This window comes from Gavia stellata, chromosome 6 (genome assembly GCF_030936135.1).
Source record: "Gavia stellata isolate bGavSte3 chromosome 6, bGavSte3.hap2, whole genome shotgun sequence".
Classification (NCBI taxonomy): domain Eukaryota; kingdom Metazoa; phylum Chordata; class Aves; order Gaviiformes; family Gaviidae; genus Gavia; species Gavia stellata.
Genome location: NC_082599.1, coordinates 19,619,555 through 19,641,421, shown reverse-complemented (window position 1 = coordinate 19,641,421; position 21,867 = coordinate 19,619,555). Strand labels below are relative to the sequence as shown.

Sequence of the window (21,867 nt, the reverse complement as noted above, 5' to 3'; positions counted from 1 at the left end):
TCAAGCACTACTTACCCTTGGTAAATCCATGCTAGCTATTCCCAATCACCCTCTTGTTCATGTGCCCAGAAGTTCCAAGAGGACTAACTCCATTACTTTCCTAAGGACTGAGATAAGGCCAATTGACTACCTTCCCTGGATTGTCCTTCTCATTCTTTTTCAAGATGGGTGCACAATTTGCTTTTTTCCAGTTAATGGGGACCTCCCCCAGTCCTCACGATCCTTCAAAGATGACAGACAGTACCTCTGCAATGACATCAGCCAGCTCTCTCAGCACCTTCACACGTGCATTTCATTGGGTTGGATGGACATGTATGGGTTGAGCTGCACTGGAGCTGTCTTAAGAGTTCCCTGTTTATACAAGTTGGTTATGATTGTGGGTTTTGTTTCTTTGTTTCTGTTGGTGGTTTTGGGTGGTTTGTTTGGTTTTTTCGTTGTTTGGTTTTGTGTTTTGTTTTTTTTAAGGAAATGGGAGTGTGTGGAAGATAACTTCCTGACTGGTAGGTAGCTGGTAAGGGAGCCTACCAGGGGAGATTCCCTGCTGGACCTGCTGTTTACAAACAGAGAGGGTCTGGTGGGAGAAGTGAAGGTCGGAGGCCGTCTTGGGCTTAGCGACCATGAAATGATAGAATTCTCAATTCTTGACCAAGTAAGGAGGGGGGTCAGCAAAACCACTACCATGGACTTCCGGAGGGCAGACTTTGGCCTGTTCAGGACACTGATTGAGAGGGCCCCTTGGGAGACGGTCCTGAAGGGCAAAGGGGCCCAGGAAGGCTGGATGTTTTTCAAGAAGGAAATCTTGAAGGCGCAGGAGCAGGCAGTCCCCATGTGCCGTAAGAAGAGTCGGTGGGGAAGACAACCAGCCTGGCTGAACAAGGACCGTTTGCTGAGACTCAGGGAAAAAAGGAGAATTTATCACCTTTGGACGAAGGGGCAGGCAGCTGAAGAAGAGTACAAGGACCTCGTTAGGTTATGCAGAGAGGGAATTAGAAAGGCAAAAACCCAGCTAGAGTTCAATCTGGCCATGGTCGTAAGGGATAACAAAAAATGTTTCTATAAACACATTAACAATAAAAAGAGAGCCAAGGAGAATCTCCACCCTTTACTGCATGCGGGAGGGAACATTGTCACCAAGGATGAGGAAAAGGCTGAGGTACTTAATGCCTTCTTTGCCTCAGTCTTTAACAGCTACACCAGGTATCCTGAGAGTATTCAGCTCCATGAGCTGGAAGACAAGGATGGAGAGCAAAATAAACTCCTGTGATCCAGGAGGAAGCAGTTAACGACCTGCTGTGCCACCTGGACACCCACAAGTCTATGGGGCCTGACAGCATCCACCCAAGGGTGCTGAGGGAGCTGGCAGAGGAGCTTGCCCAGCCGCTCTCCATCATTTATCAACAGTCCTGGTTAACGGGGGAGGTCCCGGACAACTGGAGGCTTGCCAACATTACGCCCATCTACAAGAAGGGCCAGAAGGAGGACCCGGGGAACTACAGCCTGACCTCGGTGCCAGGGAAGATTATGGAGAGGTTCATCCTGAGGGCGCTTACAGAGCACGTGCAGGACAACCAAGGGATCAGGCCCAGCCAGCACGGGTTCATGAAAGGCAGGTCCTGCTTGACCAACCTGATCTCCTTCTATGACCAGGTGACCTGCCTGATGGATGAGGGAAAGGCTGTGGATGTTGCCTACCTGGACTTTAGTAAAGCCTTTGATAATGTCTCCCACAGTATTCTCCTGGAGAAGCTGGCGACTCGTGGCTTAGACAGGTGCACTCTTCGCTGGGTAAAAAACTGGCTGGATGGCCAGGCCCAAAGGGTTGTGGTGAATGGAGTGAAAACCAGTTGGTGGCCGGTCACAAGTGGTGTTCCCCAGGGCTCAGTATTGGGGCCAGTTCTGCTTAGTATCTTCATCAATGATCTGGACAAGGGGATCGAGTGCACCCTCAGCAAGTTTGCAGGCGACACCAAGTTGGGCGGGTGTGTTGATCTGCTGGAGAGTAGGAAGGCTCTGCAGAGGGATCTGGACAGGCTGGATCGATGGGCCGAGGCCAATTGTATGAGGTTCAACAAGGCCAAGTGCCGGGTCCTGCACTTGGGTCACAACAACCCCAGGCAACGCTACAGGCTTGGGGGAAGAGTGGCTGGAAAGCTGCCTGGTGGAAAAGGACCTGGGGGTGTTGGTCAACAGCCGGCTGAAGATGAGCCAGCAGTGTGCCGAGGTGGCCAAGAAGGCCAATGACATCCTGGCCTGTATCAGAAACAGTGTGGCCAGCAGGACCAGGGAAGTGATTGTCCCCCTGTACTCGGCACTGGTGAGGCCGCACCTCGAATCCTGTGCTCAGTTTTGGGCCCCTCACTACAAGAAAGACATTGAGGTGCTGGAGCGTGTCCAGAGAAGGGCAACGAAGCTGGTGAGGGGTCTGGAGCACAAGTCTTCTGAGGAGCGGCTGAGGGAACTGGGGTTGTTTAGCCTGGAGAAGAGGAGGCTGAGGGGAGACCTTATCGCTCTCTACAACTACCTGAAAGGGGGTTGCAGAGAGGTGGGTGTTGGTGTCTTCTCCCAAGTGACGAGTGACAGAACAAGAGGAAATGGCCTCAAGTTGCGCCAAGGGAGTTCAGGCTGGATATTAGGAAAAATTTCTTTACTGAGAGAGTGGTGAGACACTGGAATAAGCTGCCCAGGGAAGTGGTGGAGTCACCCTCCCTGGAGGTGTTCAAGGAACATGTGGACGAGGCATTGTGGGACATGGCTTAATGGGCATCGTGGTGTTTGTTGGTTGATGGTTGGACTTGATGATCTTACAGGTCTTTTCCAACCTTAGTGATTCTGTGATTCTGTGAAATGGTTTAGTTAACTGAATCATAACATATAAACATGGAGAGCAAGTTCACAGACTAACTTTAGTCCAGAGAAGCTAACCATCAGGGATGCTTGGGCCATCATTAACAGAGAAAGGTGATTTCTCCCACCAACTCCTGGGGATTCAGATTGCCGAATCTTTCTTCGCTGGTAACAGAAAGTGACTGGGAAAAACTATGTTCCCAAGGCTAAAGTGATCTTTCATATTTATTCCCCTTCGAAGATTACAGTCTTGCAAGCAGTACCTCAAAAGACTGTAAGAAGGAATTGTATTATTTAGTAAGTGTATTGCAGACCACATTACCATTTAAAACACTAATTAGGCATTTCAATTTAAACAGACTATGAATATGTGGCTACAAACCTTAATTCAACAAATATATAATTTATCAAAGACTACTTATTATCTGATTTAAAGATTCAAATCATAAAAATGTAACAGCTGTGCAGTAACACAGACTTAAAACAGCTTTAAATTCTTTTTCACGTGAAGAATGTTGAGACAGCATGCAGACCCAGACACAAAAGAAAAAAAACACTCAACATACAATTTCCCAAACTGCATACATCGAAGAGGATAACTGCACTTTAATATTATTGGCTTTCTACAAACTATATCCAATTCTTAGATTAGGTATGTGTTTAAAGATGCTCCTCTAACACTTAATGCAATTTTGGTTACTCATAGATCTCGTGGAATTTTAACAGTCATTGCTCTTTGTAAAGAGCTCAGCCTTCTGCAGAAGGCTGCAGGGAGGTAACTCATACTGCTTTCTGTCTCCAAAGCAAAGGGCTGAAAGAGGCATTAAGAACATTATCTTCATGCAACGGAGACACAGATGCGAAGGTTTCTATATACTGAGATGGCATCTACCTGACAGCCATTACCATAAGTATTTTAACCATTGCCTCTATTTCTTCAAGAATTCTCTCAAACAACAGGTTATGGCTTTTAGGGCGTAATTTAAGAATGAATCTTACAAGACAAGTTCGTTTGCTTATGATAGAAAAAAAAGGGCAGAAAACTATCAAGCACTCATGAGAGGAACAAAAAAAAAAAAAAGTCTTTTCTTTACAGAAGAACAGACCGAACACGCCAGTGACATGAACAGACCCTGCAGCAAGACTGGCTTTAGAGGCACTCCCTTACTTCCAGTCCTTTGTCAACAACTGTTCACACATGCCGCATCCTTGGCCTATCCAAGGACTCCATAGTACACGATACCACAACAGGCATTGCACCATCACAACACAAAACACTACCTTGCTCCAAAGTATTCTCTTTAAAATCTTGTCTTACATCTAATACCTCCTCCGTGCCTCTCAGTTTAAGTTTGCTCCAGCTTGCTATAGGCAGCACTTCCCTTATGGTACAGCCATGTGGACCAGATCTCCCTTCCTTCACCTCAGTGGTAGGCAGGACATGAGGGGTCAAGCAAAGGTTGCTGAGGCACAGGCACAAGCAGAGCAAGGGAGAGCAGAGCAGGGGGACAGAGGGCACAAGGAAGAGGCCCCAGTGAGAAGAATGCAGGAAGAAAGGAGCGGATAGGATACCAGAGGTAGGAAGAGGATCTTCATCCACACACAGGCAAGGAAGTTAAAAAAAGATGTCTCAGAGGCTCCTCATCTCCAAGAACCCTCAAAAGAAGCTGAATTTAAGGTGAACACAGACATACTAATATAGGCCATTCTTCTTAAAAGCCTGTCAAGGAAGACAATCAAATAAAAAGACCATGTATACAATTTCACCTGCATAGTGAGAAGGCCAGAAATAACCAATAAACAAAAAATGAATTGTTCAATCAAAAATAAACTCTACTGAATTAACCCTGCTGTCACACAAGATAGCACAAAGGACTAATAAATATCCCACAGCAGTGACTTTTTGTTACAGATCTTCAAGTACAAGCTGCTGCATCTTATACTTCAACCTGCAAGGGTAAAAGCTCCAATAATTAAAGACTTTCAAGCTTAAAACACATGATTTAGAAAGAAGATACATTATTGCCTGGATTCATCATGACTTGCTACCTCATTTTTCAAAACAGAACCTTGAAAAAGGTTTTTTTTGTTTGTTAGTTTTTAAGTACTGACAGCACTGATTGTCTTTACAAAGAACTTCATCATATATCTCCTTTACGTAATTATCCTCTTGTAGCCAAAAGAATATAATGGAAACATGTCTGCATGCTGAGCACATTCATTTCTGTAAGCCACAGAAACACAGGACTGGAACAAGCCTCCTGAATCATCAAATCCAGTCCTCTGCTAACGTGCTCTTGTAAATAATATGTTTATTATACTGGCTGAGTTTCACACAAACAGAAAAAGGTTTTCCAAGGTTATTCTTCACATGAGACTATTCTGAAAACCTTAAGTATGACAGTCAGTTGCTTATTTCAGTGTTAAACAAATGTATAACCAACTTCGTATACAAAGTAATACAAAGCAAGTCTAAAGATTCTTGTTCATAGTATTACCCAGCCACATAAAAAAAGTACGATTCTCAATGTACTGGTTTTTTGGCCAAGAACCCTGATAGCATTCCTTTATTACCTGTAATTATTATTCTAAGTTATAATGATATACTAAGGATGATTTATGCTTTGAAAATATTACCCATTACCAAACAAATCCAATACTTCTACTCAATTAGAACTCTTCTGGATGTTATGAATGACCGACTTCAAGTTTTAAGTTTTAATTAAAAAAGGATTTTTGAGTTCCAGAAGCACTGAAATGGTATTTAAAACACTAATTTGTAATTTTGTATTTTGGCTGCTACACTTCAGAATACTACTATGATTTAAAAATTGTTCTTTGGATAAGAAGCACTGAAATTTTCAGCCTGGAGCAACAGCAATTTGGCAGGCCACACTGTAAAATCCTGAAGAAAAAAAAAATAGAAGACCGATGGTTATCATAGAAACACTGATGACATGTTAAAAAGCTGTGCCAATGCTATCATGAAAATAATGGAAGCAATACTCGCTCAAAAATGAACATCTGTCAGCTCTAATTTCTATTGCAGTTATATTTATATTTTCTTAGTTTGGAATAGCTAGGCAGTAACTTACAGAAAAAAAATATTATTACAATGGCTGAAGATTTTCATATTCACCTTGACTGCTAACAGTTTTTGCTAAAATTAAAGTTTTCTTAAAACTTGCCATATCAACCACCTGTATTCAGCCACCATTTGCCCTTAAGGTATCCACACATTTTGGGTTGATAAGACATGATCTCTGCTGCAGAAGTTTGAGGTTTTGAATGTCTCTCTGCCTGATGCTCTTCTCTTCTCACAAGGAGAAAGCAGAATGAGTACATTCTTTTGATTATTTTTTTACTGCATGTGAGAATATTTCTGGTTGTTTCCCCTAACCTTTCTCTATTTCTATCATCATAACCCTTTTCTTAGTGTGTTGTGCAAGTGTATCAATTTATTTTCTAGTTTCAAGAATGCAACTGCATTCAGTATGCACGTATTCACATTGTCGTCTTCTGTACCAAAGCCTAAGTAGCCTCCAGAGAGAAGCATGAAGATGTAAGGGAGGAGAGGTATGGCACATATTTCACTAAAAAAAGGCAGTAAACTCCTTAGACTCTCAAAAAAAGTACTTGGGAGTTATGTACATGACTTATAATTTAAAGGTAGGTACTGATAAGGTAAACCCTATACACCTCTACTTCCAGCATTAGAGAAGAATGCCATCACACACACAATAAAGACGCCTGAAAAGTTTAACTAATGCTGGGTGTTTTAGAATGTTTCACCTCCTAATTCCTTAATTAATTTACTTTTTTTAAAAAAAGTATTTGGTAACAAAAAAAAAAAAAAAGGGTTGAACAGAATTCACTAGAAGCCAGCTAAATTTATCCTATCTGTTAATCAACAAGTACCCAAATACTTCTATTATCACAGAAGTTTGTACAAAAATAGATACTGGAACACAGTTAAAATAAAAAAAAATTGTTTTAGCATGAAGATCAGCTCTCAAAGCAAGGTAAAAAACAGAGTCTGCCTGATTACTAGCACAGAAATCACTATGGTTGTTTGCCTGTGCTTCGGGTAGAAGCAATAGAGAGATAAAACCATGAGTGACGTGGAAAGGGTGAATCAAGATTAGCAGTCTGCTGGTTACTCTTACAATGTTTGTATCAGAAATTCAGCCAGCAGAAGACAGGTTTTAAAAGAACACACACAAAAAAGGGAATAAATACCATGTAGTTAAAGCTGTGAAACTCCTGGCAAATCTTTATTTAAATCAATACAGGGTATCGGATAGCAAAATTTTACTGTAGTACAAAAGAGAATGGAGAAATTTATGGAGCACTTAAAATCCCATTTGGCTCAGGAATGTTGTAAAGTGTAAATGCTTGGAGAATAGAAAGTACCAACATTAAGTATCATATATCCTTGTCCTGTTCTTACACCTTTCCTTAGATATCAATTTCAGCCAGAGAAAGGACACTTATCTAATTTTTACCAGAATTTGGTGTTATCTAAGTCTGGTCAAATACTTTTATCTGGCTGATTTTCTCTCAGTTATTCACAAATTAATAGTGGAATGAAGTGACCTAAAATTTTTCTAGGGTAAGGATGTACTAGATATTTTCAAAAATGGGATCACACCTCTGAGGAAAAGTCTTCATACTTATTTGATGCTACTGCATGCCTAAAAGAAAAGCTCTATTACAGGGTGATGATAAACTTGTTTGATTTGAAAAAAAATTTAAACTTCAAGATGATGTTTATTTAGGCTAAGTATTTTAAAACTAATTAATTTTAAAATTAATTTTCATGTGACAACCCAGTGCAAAGCTGGAAAGAACATTCACCCAGTAGTAATGGCCAAAGCACTAAACTGCACTGGCAGCTAGACTCCAGTCTCTCCATTTCACTCATATGGGTATAGAAATAGTTTCTCCATTTCACTCATATGGGTAGTTCATTCAGCTCAGTCTGGGAGGTTGGATTATCCTTTTTTTAATAGCTTTCTACTCTACAGTAAGAGTAGTACAATAAGTGTAAGAAGGAAAAAAATAGTTTCAAGCTAGCTGTAAATCTCAGACATGCACACTAGACACCTCTAAGACATGTATTAAAGTATCTGTACTCTGAATCAACATTTTCTCAACAGTTACAAAAAAGTTAAGTAGCATTCCAATTTCTATCCCAGTGCAGGTTAACACATCCAAAACTACCCAGTAGGTCAGAAATTTATCATCTGCTGTTCCCTAACAGAGAAATTGTGTACAAATTACAAGTCTGAAAAAACATACATTAAACACCACAATTGCTAATATAGTCACTGACAGAGATAATATTATTTTTATTAGTCTAGAGAAAAGGGTAAAAGGAATAACATTTCATTAGACTAACTGGTATAGTCTGAAACAATAGAGAGCATTTCAAGAACAGAGCAGCTCTTTGGACCTGAAATAGAAACAGCAGCTTTCCAAGCTAACCACAATACCCTGCATTTAGTAGCACATGGGAAGTACTGAAGCCTGCAGTACTAGGGTATGTTTTTCTGTAAAACTGGCAGCTTCCTCATCACCCCAAACCATCTGCTTACCTGAAGAAGAGTTTCAGCATTCAGTATCTTGCCAATTTTTTCCAAATAAATCAATTTCTCCTATAAAAGATATTACATCTACATACTAGGTTTGCTCTGAACAGATCTCTCATTTCTGTTAGCAAATGCAAGCCAAAAATTTCATCTCCCTGCTTCAGAACAGTCTTTTGTGAAAGGACTATTGTCAAAAGGCAGTTCTTCAGCAACCCAGCATAATTGCTGCAAGAATCTACCATAAGCAAGCTCGATGGAAACTCTGTTTGGACTTCTGCTTGTGGTGCAGGGCACCACGCTACTTACAAAGAGATATCTAATAAATATCATCCTGATATTGTGTTACTTTCAAGAGCAGGTCAGTCACAAAATACTGCTGCAGAAGTCAACTGTTCCTGCCTGTATTTCTACCAAAATATGGTCTGGCCATATCTACTGCTTTTAATGAGCAGAAAGTGATAACAAAAATAAACTCACCACAAAGTATTTAAAATTGCAATAAATACGTAACCCTGGAAGATATTTATTCCCCACAAATTTACATTTTTACACTACTCCAAAGATCTACTGTACAAATAACTTCAGTGAGTGTATTTATGAAATGAACCATATCTAATAAAACCTAATACTGCAAAAACCAATTATGGGGATGTAAACATAACGGAAGCAGAAAGGTTGCCAACACCAAGGTAGGTCTTTATTGAAAGCAACATCCTTCTTAATCAGACAGAAGGAAGGAAAAAAAAAAAGAAAAAACCCAAACCAAAACACAAAACAGGAAAATCCAAGTGATTTTCCTTCAGAAGAGTTAAATAGCCTTTAACTGAGTTTCAAAATAGATCTAGGGCTTTATCTGCCTGATTAAGTAAGGCTTTTAACAAGTGAAGCTGTAATTAGGCATAATGATAGTGGAACAAGCAAAGTTAGAATCATGCATATTAATTCTAACTTTGGAAGATGCCCACTCTTAATGGCATTTGATGCTCTTCCTATTCAGAGAGGGTTACTTCATCTTCAATGTGATGAACTTGGGGTGGAAATTTTCCCCAGCACCTGTACCAGCACAAGAATTTCTTGCTAAGAAGACAGCCACAAGCACTGTGTTGGCTCAGACCATGCCCACACCCTAGCAGCACCACTTTTTAATATTTCTGGAGTATTCAGCAGGTTTCAGTGCAAGAAGCTGAAGAGCTCATAAGAATTCACACAATCCCACATGGTGTTATGCCAAGAGGCTGCAATGGAGAGCTGCAACTTTATTTCTTCTGAACTGCTCAGCTGCTACCAGAATGCAGTACAATTGCCATGTTTAAAGCTTCTTTAAACTTTAATAATCACATGTTCCACAGCATTCTCAGCATTCTCCTGGAGAAATTGACTGCTCATGGCTTGGACAGGCACACTCTTCACTGGGTAAAAAACTGGCTGGATGGCCGAGCCCAAAGGGTTGTGGTGAATGGAGTGAAATCCAGTTGGTGGCCGGTCACAAGTGGTGTTCCCCAGGGCTCAGTTTTGGGGCCAGTTCTGCTTAGTATCTTCATCAATGATCTGGACAAAGGGATCGAGTGCGCCCTCAGCAAGTTTGCAGGTGACACCAAGTTGGGCAGGTGTGTTGATCTGCTGGAGGGTCGGAAGGCTCTGCAGAGGGATCTGGACAGGCTGGATCGAGCACAAGTCTTGTGAGGAGCGGCTGAGGGAACTGGGGTTGTTCAGCCTGGAGAAGAGGAGGCTGAGGGGAGACCTTATCGCTCTCTACAACTACCTGAAAGGGGGTTGCAGAGAGGTGGGTGTTGGTCTCTTCTCCCAAGTGAGAACTGGTAGGACGAGAGGAAATGGCCTCAAGCTGCACCAGGGGAGGTTCAGGCTAGATATTAGGAAAAATTTCTTCACTAAAAGGGTTGTCAGACATTGGAACGGAACAGGCTGTCCAGGGAATTGGTTATGTGACCATCCCTGGAGGTATTTAAAAGACGTGCAGATGTAGCACTTAGGGACATGGTTTAGTGGTGGACTTAGCAGGGTTAGGTTTACAGTTGGACTTGATGATCTTAAAGGTCTTTTCCAACCTAAACAATTCTATGATTCTATGATATCTCTAAAATCTGGAAGAAAGCCACGTAAGTAAGAGTTCATGGCAAATCTTTGTCCAAATTAAGATAGGAGATTGTCAAAATTAAGCCCAACCTTTTCTACACAATCTTGATCTGACTTTTACAAGACTTTTAAATTGTACAGGATTAGAAAACTCCCAGCAAGCACTCCTGAGTGAGTACAAATACCACACGTAAATTAAATCAAGTGCCCAACATTGATTTTAAGCATAGTTTTAAAAATCCTGCACAAAGACTGGTTACATGCTTTACAGACTTGTACTAATCCTTAAAGACAGACAGAGCCTAAAGAATCATCCAAATTTTCACTGGATACTGATGCATCCAGTAATCAAAAATAATCTATACAACTCCCATTCAAAAAGGAAAACCCAGTATGAAAACCATCTGCTATCTAAGAAAGCATTTTTGTTATGTCTTAACAAAATTCTGTCAAAAGAATAGAATTATTGTATCTTTTGTATGATTTCCATTCTTCGATGCACACAAAGCTTCTTCACCATTTTTGGCTATTTGCATTAAACTAGTAGCAGGTATTATAGATAATTCTAGGGGAAAAAAAATCACTGCTGCAGATCCACAATAGAAGAAAATTGTGCTAAGACAATGTATCTGTAACTCCCTTAACCTAATCTGTAAAAAACCTGAAGAGTATTAAGAAGAGGTTTTTTTCACATACATGAGTTTGAGAATAAAAATTCAGTATTTTCTAAATACTTGTTAAACTAAATTCAAGAACACAGTCAGGTATAAATCAACCCGTGTGGCAAATGGTCCGCAGACATCTAGACTCCAAAGGATTAAACCAGCCACAAAAAGAAAAAATCCAACTCAACAACAGCAGGGCAAAGATGACACAGGCATTGACTACTTGAGTAGAGCAGAAATGCTCTGCCACTGAAACTCTCTTCAGCAGATGATTCCAATCCCTCACGTATCCAAAACTGGATAATTATTTTTTTCCTACTACTTACAATGCTTCCATGAGTTCCTCTCTTCTTCCAAATTATCTCAATAGTGCTCAGCCCCCTTCTGATAAACTCCCTGTAATTCCAACCCTGTTTGTGTCACAGCCCACTGGCGAATCTTTGTGCCTTCTCACATTCTGCTTTCACAAACCCTTTAATTCACATCCACATTAGCATCTTTACTTGCAAATTCACTTCATTTTATTGCTATCCTTTCACCTGAAACAGCTTCCCTTTATCCCATAGCTGTCTCAGAAAGCTTTCACCTTACCTATTCAGCTGACAAACTTTTTTTCACAAATCATGCTTATATGGATTTGCATCCATACTCTCTCTTTACTGGATTCCAAATTATTTCATACTAGAGAAGTAAAAATATTTTGAAAGGTGCTGCAAATGCTAGCTGGCCATATACATAATATCAGAGCATTATGTGGAGTGATAACCAGATGCAATTACATAATGTAGACTTCTGCAAGGCGTTAAGGAAAATTCTAGAAAAATAATAAATCACTGTAGGCTTTTTTTTTTACACTGATCCTCCAGGACTCCAAACAAAACATTTTTTTCCTCCACTGAATTATTTTTAGTTTTACCAACCTAATATTACTGTAGATGAGAACAGAGCCCCCATGCCCCTCAACCTCAGGGTTTACAGGAACAGCAGTCAGCTACCTGGCACAGTGCTCTCCATCATCTTTAGCAGATAAAAGCATTTTATGTACACTGGAATAGCTTAACTCACCAATAAACGGAATAGAAGCCAAGGAGTCACCAGGTGGGCTGGAACCTGATGCTTTCCTTTCTTCTATTCTTTTTATGTGGACTTCTCTCCGAGCATCATTAGGTAACCAACAGGTAGTGTCTGAGGCTGCCTCTTGGTCATTTACAGCAAGAATGTAGGACTGATGCCTCAAAGGCTGTGGAGTTTGGTGGCCAGAAGGTAATTTGTCCCGCATGACCACCATGTCTTTGTCATTTCCCTGAACATCCGTTTGCAGAATTTCAGGCTCATGGACATCTTCCCTTTCAAAATCATGAATCTTTTTTCTGATGGAACCATCTACATTGTCAGAGGTAGTTGAACTCTCACTTGTTGGCTGAACAAGTTTGGCAGAAGCTGGAGACAGAGAGGAGGGTTGGATGGTTTTGCCAGTTTCTGTTTTGTGATCCGGGGCACCTTCTGCTTGGATCCTTGACTGTTGGTTTAACAGACCACTCTGATGCAAGTGATTTACTGTTCTTTGGTCTTTGCTGGCAATAGCATCCAGGCCCTGGTTAAGAGGAAACGATGGTTTTGCTGCATAGGGAGCAGAGTTCTTCAAAGAGCTACTTTTAGAACTTCTGGCTGGTGTGAGAGACAATGTCTCTTGTGAAACAGCTGTAGGCTTTGAAACTCCCCCAGGAGTTTGCAAATCTCGAGAAAGCTGTAACATTTTTATATCTGGTGGAACTTTCTGAAAATGAGAACCAGGCAGAGAAGCTCTACTACCTGTTCTCCTGTTGTCTGAAATATAAGCACTCGGAGCCATAGAAAAATTTTGACCTCGAAGGGACATATGAAATGCATGCTGTCGAGATCTCTCATAAATACCTCGCCGATCATCTTGTTCGGTAAACCCTGTCCACTTGTAAGTCTTTCTCCTATCTCCATTAGTATCTGCAATCAGATTCTCAGAATGAAAATTTTCTAACACTTCACCCTGTTTGCTGAGATAATCCCACGACCGAGCCCTGTGACTCCTAGCGTTAACTGAAGGTGAAGTTAGAGTATCTTGTGAAGCACTTCGTGGCCACTCTTTCATCAACACAGGATCTTCAAGTCTCTCCTGGGATACGCTTCTCTGTCGGATCTGAACAGACTGTGGAACCCTGTCGTGAGAGGTGCTCCTGCGCCGTACCTGTGAAGCTGTGCGATTTGGCACCACTTGATTATAATCAGTTGTATTCTGAGAAGCTGCTCTTAAACTATCTAACCTTTCCTGTATTGTTCGGGAGCCATACATGTGCATGCGCCTATTATCAATGTACTCTTTGTAAGTTTTGTAGGTCTTCCAGTCTATATGCTGGTGGGATGTTGGAGAACTGTAATGATTAGTAGAGACTGAGGGTGAGTCTGTGGCTTGAGCAGGAGGTCTAGTGCTTGGGATTCCTTCTGGACGTACTACATAATTTGAAGCTTTACTTAGTGTTCCAGCTGGATCAGCTGGCCTTGTTATTGGAGTCTGGGGAAGTACAATGGCAGGGGACACAGAAGAAGATGGTGACGTAGTCCGTGCTTTTAGACTGGTTTGATCTTTTAAGCCATATCTTACTTCCTCTGTCCTGTGTGATGGACCAGCATGATTATTTCTACAAGATGGCAAATCTACAGCCTTCTCAGAAGGCACAATAACCGTCCTTACAGTTTCATTGCAAACACACACAGCTGTATTTGATTTTGCAATGTCTGTTGGTGATGGAGGCACTTGTATTTCCATTCTGTAGGCCCTCTCTGGCTGTGTCAATGCCCGTACTGGTCTACTGACTTGCTGTTTCCCCAGTGAGAAGTCAGAAGATAGTTTGTCACCAGCTTGTGCCATTACAGAAGCTGTGGATGTCAGGCGTGGATAACATATTGGTGGTGGTTCAGGTATGTTGTGGGCGTTACCACTGTAGGCTTCATTGCCTTTCAGGTAGGCATCTTGGGAATACGCCTGTGGAGAGAAGATTAAGTGAGTATTCAAGTAGTGAGGGAGAGGGAAAAGTTCACTATCTAGCATTTGCATGATCAAGCTTCAAGAAAAGGAACACTATACAAAATTCACACTATCATTTTAGATAAAATCTTCATTAAAAAGATAAAAATAGCATTCCATCCCCTTTGTGAGCCAAAACAGAACAAGCAAAATCATTACATACATTCCCTCCCTCAACAATTAAAAAAATGATGACCAATTCTAGGAAATACTGCAGGTAGGGCACACTGAGGCAGGTTTCCCAAAATCCATGAGCACAAAACACAGTATTTTTCTCCCCCTTAATTTTGCTTTCTATCATGATGCTTCACATATTCTTCCCATTTAAGCAGCACATTGCTGGAAACTGGAATTTCCCAGCAATCGACAAGGTAAAATGCTGCATAATAAATTCAACTAGCACTAGAAAATTCTCTATTCCCTTAATGTATAAAAGAACTCTGTTCACTTAATGTAGTAAATATGAAAAGTACAACACAAATATACATATACACACTCCTCTAAGATGTCTTCTACATAAAAGCTACTGTTTCTAATCATAAAATGAATAAATTGAAGCAGTAACATCTTTGTTGTGAGCCAACAACCTGTAAGTCATCTTAAATTTTACAGGAGTCAGCCAGTACATGGCACACAAATGTTACTGCAAAAATATTAATAATATGTAACATTTTTAACTTCAAGGTACAAACAGTATGAAAATTCATACATACCCACTACTGTCCACACACTATTAAAACACAAACTAAAATCTCAAATTAATTTCTTTAGTGCATTTATTTGCATGTTTAAGAGCCTGACTCCTGAGAAAAAATGGTTATATTACACTTAGTATGTTTCTGTAGCCTTTTAGAAAAGCAGCATTTATCATTGTGAAATTAACAGAACATTCAAAATAATAAATCAATGAGAACCATACTTAAACAATATCCTATTATTGAAAAACTTTAGCATGACTTTGTTCAGTTTAAACATAATGAAATGAAGAGCCAACGCAGAGCCTGCCAATGCAAAGGAATATTAAAATGATTTCTCAGGGCTTTTACACGCTTAGGCATGGTATCATATCACAGCATTTCCTGTCCAAATCATAACATGCTCAATTCCAGAATATCAATGTGTCCTGTCTTAACACTAGACAGGTTATAAAAGCCCCAGTGCAGCCATAAAATTAATACAGAGCAAAGTACAGAGGAGGGCGAGGCATTTACAATACTGCTGCAATGTTACACCGAGCATTAGTGTAGTGCAAAACGTTAAAGCACACTGAGAGAAAACCGCCCAAACAACACAGGCATAAACCACAAATTAAGAGATTAGCATTATGAAGAAAATTCAGCTCAGGCTATCTAGGTCATTTCCAACAAACCTGCTGTTTCATATTCTTCTCACAAATCATTAAGAAAAACATGCCTTACAAAACCCATCAGCGAAATGGCTACTGTACATTTCTTACCAGTGCTGTGACATCCTTTGTAAACTGCAGCTGGCAGAAAACAGGAAAACATAGTAAAAGCTGCTTACAGATGTAAAGACAGAATTATGTTGTCATATTGATGTTGGATACAGCAAGCTAAAAATACAACTACACTGATTTCACTGGAAGGTACCAAAAGAGGTAAAGGGCTGTAGAGAATAAAAAATAACTTCACCCTCCTTGCGAGCATGTCCATCTCAGGCTTTTATCTGCTCCTCGCATTTACCCTCTACCCTTATAGAAAGCAAAATACATTTGTGCCATTTTGGCTTAGTGCATCCCTACAGCTGCCTGCAGAGAGCTCTGGCTCTGTGGAACAAGACTTCCCTTCCACTACACAGCAACATTACTGTCTCTCATTTTCCCCTGGGCTGCTACCATCCCTGCTTCCTGGTGACGAAACAACAACTTTATTATGCATTTAAAAAGCACGCCCCTTCCCCACATATATCTGAACATGACCATAAGCTGTCAGCTGACTGCAGCTGCTTTCATGCTGTACATCTGAAATTAGAGGAATGATGCTGCAGAAACACTCTACTCATGTGATCTGTATTTTTTTTTCCTCCACTTATAGTAAAAAAAAAAAAAAAAAAAAAAAAAATCAAGCCAGGTTTCCACTGGCACATTTAATGGAGGGATGGAACATAAAAAGATAAGTATTTATAAATCTTTAATAAATGGTTATTTAAGATCTTGATAGGCTCTAAAATGAAAAAAAAAAGAAATTAAAAAAAAGAAGACAATTGGAAAAAGATGCTGAAGACCCAAAAAACAGATAGAGCAAGAAACTACGGGCATGCAAGACAAACAAAAACAATCATTCCCCCCAATCAGAAAACAATTATTACTTTCTTCAGCTAATAAACCAGTTCAAAACCTGGGATAAGCACATGTTACACCAATATAAAATACACTGTTTTTATGTTTTTGTGAAACATGCCCATGACAAACAGTGCTTCATTGACTTTGACAGCAGAAAGGCTAAATTCCAAAACTGGTGTGATCTGATCGTAGCTGAAGACTACAAATGAGTATAAAAATCAGTTCTCAGCCTCTGACAAAATTCATCACACATATTAAAACATCTTCTTCAAAAGACGGAATTCTCATAGGGTCCAAAATGACATCAGCTAGGCTTTCTCCTCCCTCCCCCCAATAAACAGTATGTTTCCATGAGTGCAGGTATATCCGGACAGACAGATCACCAGTTCTCAGTAAGACAGAGTTACCAGGAAAAAGCTTTGTTTCAGCCTCATTCCACCCACTTCCCAAGAAATCACTGAAACAAAGCTGAACTTTCTTCCAAGAAAGAGAAAGTTTATAAACAGGAGCTGTGACATTTCCACAAAGGAATATTAAATATCTTTGTTTCATAATTCTGATGAAGGTCCTACAGAGAAATATTGCAACTTATAAGGAAATGCAAAGATCCATTCTGAATAACGTCACACTGAATGATGCATTATCAGCCTTTTTACTATAAAATATTTTAATTGCTTTAACCAGGTGATGGTTAAATTTTTAGAAGACATTTAGAGACTAAAAATGTGACGTACACTCATATACTTATTAGCATTCATACACTATTTTGATACTTAACATATGCCACAACTATATCTAAAAGTTTGAATATTACTCTCTTCTCCCTTTCGTTCCTCAAATGATAGAGTATGTGGAAATACTACCGTAATCTTTCAGTGACTGCAACAGAGCATATACTCATAAAAAAGCCATTAGGGTATGACTTAAATTTAAGTCTTTAAAAAGCCTTAAAAATGAAAAAAGCCTTCCAACTTAAAAAAAAAAAAATATTTTTTTTTTTAATATCCAGATCAGTGATGGTCCTGAACTAGACACCAGCCAAGCCACTTGAATTCCTACAGGAGCTGGGTACTCAGCGGTTATTCAGAAATTCCAACACGATTGGGGTGGGGGGGGGTTGGGGAATCACTTTGGGGAATCACTTTTGATGTTTTATGAGCTCTTTCCCACCTTCTCAAAACAACGGCAATTATAGTAATACACCATACAAATACAACAATTTAGAGTGACATTAACAGCTTTGATGGATAACAGCTCTGCAACAATTACTAGAAGAAAACTGCTGCGCTTACAGTAAGAACTCAGCATGTTTCCAGTTATTGGGTACAATTTCTTCCCCACCTTGCAATCTGGTTTTGTTTGCACCAAGTTTGCAAACTCCTATGGCAAAGAATTAATTTCTTACTGCGAATTTGTATAACCATTAGCCCATTAAGGGTTTAACTGGTAAGGTAATACATTCATGCCGTATGATATGCAAAATAAATTTTAAGCAAATAAAGCATTCTACAAGATATTTTTTAAACCCTCAAATTCAGCTGAAGGGTTTTGCTTGCGTGTTAGAATAATGACAGCCAACGTACAAGGACGACGTACAAGCCGACGTCTTAGTAAAAATCACGGTGAAACCCTGTACTTTTCAAGACCTTGAGCCAACCATACGTCCTAAACTCTGAAGTCCAAATCCATAAAATCACATAGGCATAGGCTTCACTGAAGATGAGTATGCTTCACTACACTTCACTGAAGGATTAACAACAAGATTAACAACAACACTGATTTCAACCGAACTACTTGCAAAATTGGAGATAAGCATTTTGATGAATCAGAAGCTAATGTGCCCAGCACCTTGCAAGACTGAGCTTGAGGCATTCTTCTTTCCTTCTCCAACCAGTTTGGCTTCAGATTATATTTCTTTACTACTAAATTCTTCTCTTCCTCAGCCCTAACTTATTCTCACATTTAGCATGAGGACGGGAACTGCACACCCGAAAAGGTTTTCAGCTGTCTTAAAAGGAACCATTTTCCAGTTAGTTTGCTCTGGCAAGGATGTTAGTAATACAGCTCAAGTGGTTTCATTTTACTCTGAGTCATGGCAAACACTACAGTCAGATAGCATTATTTGAAAAAAACCCCCAAACCACCAAACAAGAAAAACCAACCAAAACCACCAACCCACAAACAAACGAAACAAAATAAACCACCCCACACAACGCACACCCTTTCTTCCCAATGGCAGTGAAATTTTAGTATATAAAATTTAAGCCTTAAGCCCAAGAAATTTAAATTCCAAATACAAGCTGTGTAAGAGAGTTTTTTGTAAATATTAGTCTAAATGGAGAGTTGATGCAAATGGAATTTTCTAGCATATGCAATATTAGATAACAAAGTTTAAGTCTCTTCTAGGTCACTACATCTTCACACCACACCCCTCCTTCCACTGTACTTGCTGCCAGAGCTTTAATATTAACCTCTGCACACATTAGTAAGTGCATCAGTACAAAATCTGAAAGTAAACAAATGGACTAAATACAGCTACTTATGAAAACATCTCTATTTATTAAAAGTAAAGCAAATGAAAATATTTCATGGTTTGCCAATGAAACAGCCATGTTGCACCATTAGGTCTGATGCAACTGGATGGTCTCAGGAAAAAAAAGACAGTATTGTTGAAGTTGACTGTGGGCAGACCTGCAGTCAGAAGCATGAGGTTTACTGGGGCATATAAAACTCTAGAAAAAATTTCCTTATGTAAGTTATTTTTCTTTTTTCTTCTTTTTTAATACAGGTGCATCATTGGCAATTTCAGGGTACTACAAGGCCTTGAGAGCTGCCAAATTCCACAAAAATTGTAAGTAGCAGAAATCACAAAGCAGCAAACTCTTCTTTTCTGTCCAGAACTCCCAATATACTGAAAAATTCCGTATCACCTGACTAGAAAGAGGAAAAAAAGAAAAGATATGCTTCAATTGACTTTCACTCACTTTCCTGGTCATTCCCATCTAGGGTTTTTTGTTCCCCTACTATCTATAACAAGAGAAACGTTTCTGTTCAAATGTGGTCAACTTTCAGTTACCGATACACAGTATCAATGGCCTGCAATTCTAAGGAAAGTTTAAGATGTAAATTAAGATATGCAAGAGGGAACTAAATATATCAAAAACATATAGTAGTTAACAGCCCCCTTTCATTTCCACATTTACCATTACTCACAGAATGCCCAATAAAATATTTTTGTAAATAAAACTACAGAGATCTTTCTGGAATGCTAAGGCATGTTTCAACAGATTTGTGTACTATTAAAATTTAATGGTGACAACACCTAGGACTAGAAGTAACCTGCTAGCAATTTCTATGATGAAATGATTTTTTAAAACTTACTCGAAATGAAACTGTTGGAGGTAGGATAAAAGTTAGGAAAGATGAACTTTTGAGTGGGCAGTGAGGGAAGTGCCAGAAAACAAAAGATAAAAATATCAGGATAACTTACCTATAGCATGTGTGTTTATATACACATACACAAAGTAGACACATGTATTTAAAATTAGTATCTACATATATTTACACATAATAAACCCTATATATAAACATTGATATGCTACATTACAAATAACCTTCCAAATGAACAGGTCCAATGTAGATCATATTAAAGTTGCAATTTTTAGAAGATTGATATTTTCAAGTGCCCGATACTTAAAAATTCAGTGACTTGTAAGCTGTATTATTCTTCACATACACAAGGAACAATTAGCAACCAAGCAAATTCCAACATGAACATACCTCAAAAAAAAAGTCCAAAAAATCCTGCACACTAAGGACACCCTAACACATATACATTAGACACTACAAAGACTATTGACAAGAGTCATAATAAGGCTGACCTGTAAGTGGGCTTACCAATTTCAATTTTCTCTCTCTAGGGAGCACCTTTACATTCAGTATTTTCTGTGTAGCACAAAAAGTTTTTGAATGACTGAAAAGTCTCACAATTTGAACAACTTTTTAGTACTAAATTTGTTATCCAAAGGCTACAAACCAGCAACAATTCCATTAAATGCACTTAAGAAAAGGAACTATTTGTAGTCGACCTAAATATGCCTTCCCATTCGTATGAAGTCAGTGGTACTAAAACCTACACGATGCCAAGATTCGGTAAAAAAAAAGGTTGAGAATGCTACAGAAATTGTATCTAGATACTTCAAATTTGAAACACTGAGGAGAGTATAACATAATAATAATCCTCCTCCTCATCATGGTCTCAAAATGGTTACGTGCCTACAAACGTTTCAAAATTATCAAAAGAGAGTATTTTAAGTAAACTAATCTCATATTTGAGGAGAAGCATGAAAAAAACCCAACACATTCGTAGTTGTCAAGAGTCAAGTTTTTTCGTGGATAGAGGTATTTTAAATATCCTTTTTCCCATCCCCAAAATGACATTTTCAAGGTCATGCCAGTGAACGAACACGACTGACACTGGCTTCACTGATAGAAGGGAATTACATGTGAAAACCTAAGTAAGGAGTGTGCATGTGCCACAGAGGGCGACGACCTGTGGACTAGACCACTTCATTGTTACTATTGATGAATGGATTTAAAGCCCTGTTTTCAGGAAATTCATTGTGGGATGTAGCTTGATGGACATGGTGCTGTGTGGTGTTGGGTGGGTTGTGGCTTGTTATTGTTGTTGTGTGGCGTGGGTTTTGTGGTTGTGGTTTTTTGTTTTTTTTTGTTTTTTTTTTTTTTTTTTTTGGTGGTTGTTGTTCCCCCCCCCCCCCCCCCCCCCCAGGTTGGACTCGATGATCTTACAGGTCTTTTCCAACCGTACTGATTCTGTGATTCTGTAATATACCAAGAGGTTCACAGACATATACAGATATTTCTGAAGACTAAACATATATAAATAGCAAACTAAGGATAGAAACAAGCAGCTGTGGTCTTTATGTAGTTAACTGCCAAGTACTACAAAAGTTACCACAACCAGCATCATTCCTGAATATAATGGAACTATTTCATCCTCATTGCACTAGATAAACCTTTCATTAGCTCCTACTATAATATCCAGTAGTGCTTTGAGTTTTTCTATTTTTACAGCATACCAGTATTTAACACCAACACTTTACAATGAGTGATACCATCTGAAGATATTTACAGTGAAATTTATGACATATGTCAAAGAACACAACTAAATTCTTTAGCATACTAGAATAACTTAAATAACACAACTTCAGTGACAGAAGTATAAGTTTTTCCTCTATTAATAAGGGCACTGTACCTTACCATTTATTGTTCACTTCACACTTATACTGACAC

At 39.4% G+C, this 21,867-nt stretch overlaps 1 protein-coding gene across 2 annotated transcripts in view; it reads right to left on the bottom strand.

The window, feature by feature from the left end:
* ARHGAP21 (Rho GTPase activating protein 21) overlaps positions 1–21,867 on the bottom strand; it is a 75,718-nt gene that overhangs the window by 20,755 nt on the left and 33,096 nt on the right. Inside the window, exons 6-7 of one of the 2 annotated variants that reach the window (XM_059818452.1) lie at positions 15,709–15,738; positions 12,260–14,210 (exon numbers count right to left, since the gene is read on the bottom strand). In XM_059818452.1, the coding sequence (XP_059674435.1) occupies positions 12,260–14,210; positions 15,709–15,738 (1,981 nt within the window). The remainder of the gene's footprint in view (positions 1–12,259; positions 14,211–15,708; positions 15,739–21,867) is intronic. The other variant, XM_059818451.1, reaches the window with a different exon arrangement.